Genomic DNA, 3143 nt, shown 5'->3' on the forward strand with positions numbered 1-3143 from the left:
GGATAATTGTGTCACCTGAAAAATTATTAGCTATTATTTTAAATGTTTTTTGAAGAGTAAGCGAAAGATTTATTAAAATATTAAAAAATATGTACAAATTTCTGAACTGTCAACTACAATTCGATTATAAAATAAAAATAAACTAAATAAATAGCTGTTTTATTTTCAATTTTTAACACATATAAAATTCTTATTTTTTAATTTAAAATCTAAAAATTATTATAATGATATCTTGAACAATCCAAATTTAACTAGTAGCATCATAATTACCTTCACATTATGTAGCACAATATTTAAAATTATCTAATACCAAACACCACAAAATATAAACCATTGTTTATTATAAAATCCGAACTCTTATGATATTTATCACAATCCCAAATCCGATACGAGTATTATAATTTTTTAAAATATCATATAAATTTCCTTAAAAGCACATACAAAAATATTAAAATATAATACAATAATATCTTAAAAATATAAATATAATTAACAATTTTGATAATAAGGTACTTAACAAAATCTTATACAAAGTATTTAGATATGAATTTTATTGAAAAAATGAGTAAATAGAATAGAACAAGAGCGAACCCGAGGGAGGGGTGAAAAATCGGAAAGCAAAGAAGTGATAGGTAGAAGTACCCCACGGCCCCACCACAGGAGTCAACTCTCAAAAGTCAAAACTACTACTAAAAATGTAGTAGTATTTGATAAACTAGTGTAGTTATTATTGCTAACTTAATGGAAAAATGAAAATGAGAAAACCTCACAAAATGAGAGAAAGAAGGACGTGATTGCAAAAACATAAAATAATAATTAAAATACATTTATTGTTTGATTTGTTTCTGCTTTTAAAAATTCAGTTTCAACTTGTTTTGTCACTACATTCGTAACGCACAGACAACCCAACCTATACTTGCATCCATTTACATCTCCTCTTATTCACACCGTCGCCGATAAACTCTTTTCCGGCCATGTAATCAGTTTCAATCGGAATTCGTTTCCGGCGATTACATCATCTCCCGGTAATCATCTCATACTCTTAACCTCTATTTCTATCATACTGTTCCTATATTTATATATATGTGTGTGTGTATCATATTCTTGTTTATTTTATCGTTTTGCTGATATAAAGATGTTTTTTTGAAGTTTTTTGGTTGAATTTGTTGGGAAATATGTGTTTTTTGATTGAAATGTTGAATCTTTGCTTGAGATTTTGATTGGTTTTAGTTGAATTAATTTAAAGTTGAGATTTTTATTGTAATCAGTGAAAAAATTGATCAATTTTGTTAGGTTTAGAGCTGTTTGGTTTGGTGAATTGATGGATTGATGGAGTATGGAGTATGATGGCATGCAAAGATTGGGATTGAATTGACTTTGTTTCGTTTTAAACGGATACTTTTGACTTTCGTTGGTGATGGATTGTAAGTCGAAGAAGAAGTTGTGTTGTTCTTCAAGAATGATTGAGGACGAGTCGTTAAAGAATGAATTGGAGAAAGGAGGGGGTAGTGGTGTTGTGGATTTAGGAATAGATGGAGGATATTATGGTGGTGGTTTGAGGGTTGGTTTGGGTGAGTCTTTGATACCTGGTCTTTACGATGATGTTGCGTTGAATTGTTTTGCTTGGGCTAGTAGATCGGATTATTGTTCGTTATCTTGCCTTAATATGAGGTTTAATAAATTAGTTAGGAGTGGGTATTTGTATGATTTGCGGAAGAAATTAGAGGTTGTGGAGCATTGGGTGTATATGGTTTGTGATCCGAGAGGGTGGGAGGCATTCGTCCCGATGAGGAACAAGTGGGTGAAGTTGCCTAAAATTCCTTGTGATGAGTGCTTTAGTCATGCTGACAAGGAGTCATTAGCTGTGGGCAGTGAATTGTTGGTTTTTGGCCGTGAATTATTTGGATTTGCGACGTGGAAGTATAGCTTCATTCAAAATAGTTGGTTGAAGTGTGAAGGTATAAATCATCCTCGTTGTTTATTTGGTTCAGGTAGTCTTGGATCTATTGCTATTGTCGCTGGAGGGAGTGACAAGAGTGGAAATATTCTAAAATCTGCTGAGCTTTACGATTCATCAACTGGTACATGGGAAATATTGCCAAACATGCACTCACCGCGTAAATTATGCAGTGGGTTTTTTATGGATGAGAAGTTCTATGTGATAGGAGGTATGACAAGTCACACGGATTCATTAACTTGTGGGGAGGAGTTAGATCTTAAGACCAGGAAATGGAGGAGAATTGAAGGGATGTATCCAAATGTTAGTAAGGCTGCCCAGGCACCCCCTCTTGTGGCAGTTGTTGATAACCAATTATACGCAGTTGAGTACTTGTCCAACGATGTAATAAAGTATGACAAGGTGAAGAACAAGTGGGATGTGTTGGGTAGACTTCCGGTTAGAGCTGATTATTCAAATGGTTGGGGGCTGGCTTTCAAAGCCTATGGGAAGCAACTTCTAGTGGTGGGCGGCCAAAGGACCCGAGAAGGCGAAGCTATTGTGTTAAATTCTTGGTGCCCAAAATCAGGGGTCAATAATGGAACTTTGGATTGGAAGGTGCTTGGTGTGAAGGAAAAAGTAGGGGTGTTTGTTTACAACTGTGCTGTCATGGGTTGTTAAAGATTTATTTTGTAGATGACTTGTTGACTCACGCAAAAAGAAGATTTTTTCTTTGCAATTTAAAATGGCCTTGAACTGTTTGAAGCCACAATTATTTGATTGATTACAAATTGTTTTTTTCGTTGACATAAATTTTCTCTACTGAGAACTTGCAACTTTATGTTTTTAACATTGTGTTGTTGAGTGTTCATTGATCGCATCAGTGTTTCTTAGTCTTAGAATTTCAAGAGTATCTGGTGGTTTTTTTAATCTTGTTTGCAGTTGTATCACTGCTACACAGCCAACTGCTACATATCAACTTGTTTGCACTTTACAGTGTGAGTTCACTTCATTGCTGCCTGATATGTTTTATATTTCCTTTCATCCTTTAGTTTAACATTGTGTGCACATATATACCATATTTTATTGCTTACCTCATCATTCAGACATTCTATACAAAAATCCATATGTGGTAGGTATCTATCAGTTGCGGCTTGCAGTTCACAGTACATCAGATATTCAGGTTGAGGATATCATTAATAAACTG

At 34.0% G+C, this 3143-nt stretch overlaps 1 protein-coding gene across 1 annotated transcript; it reads left to right on the forward strand.

Moving 5' to 3' along the window:
* Window positions 1–749: 749 nt before the first annotated feature.
* On the forward strand, window positions 750–2816 carry LOC141707355 (F-box/kelch-repeat protein At5g60570-like). Its single transcript, XM_074510480.1, has 2 exons — window positions 750–1025; window positions 1294–2816. Exon 2 carries the CDS (start codon window positions 1418–1420, stop codon window positions 2615–2617), a length of 1200 nt encoding a protein of 399 aa, XP_074366581.1. The 5' UTR covers window positions 750–1025; window positions 1294–1417; the 3' UTR covers window positions 2618–2816.
* Window positions 2817–3143: the final 327 nt, after the last annotated feature.

Source organism: Apium graveolens, chromosome 2 (genome assembly GCF_009905375.1).
Source record: "Apium graveolens cultivar Ventura chromosome 2, ASM990537v1, whole genome shotgun sequence".
NCBI lineage: Eukaryota > Viridiplantae > Streptophyta > Magnoliopsida > Apiales > Apiaceae > Apium > Apium graveolens.

Bases quoted from the DNA above. Each gene is read 5' to 3' on its own strand.
- LOC141707355 (XM_074510480.1), top strand. From the start codon at position 1,418: ATGGATTGTAAGTCGAAGAAGAAGTTGTGTTGTTCTTCAAGAATGATT.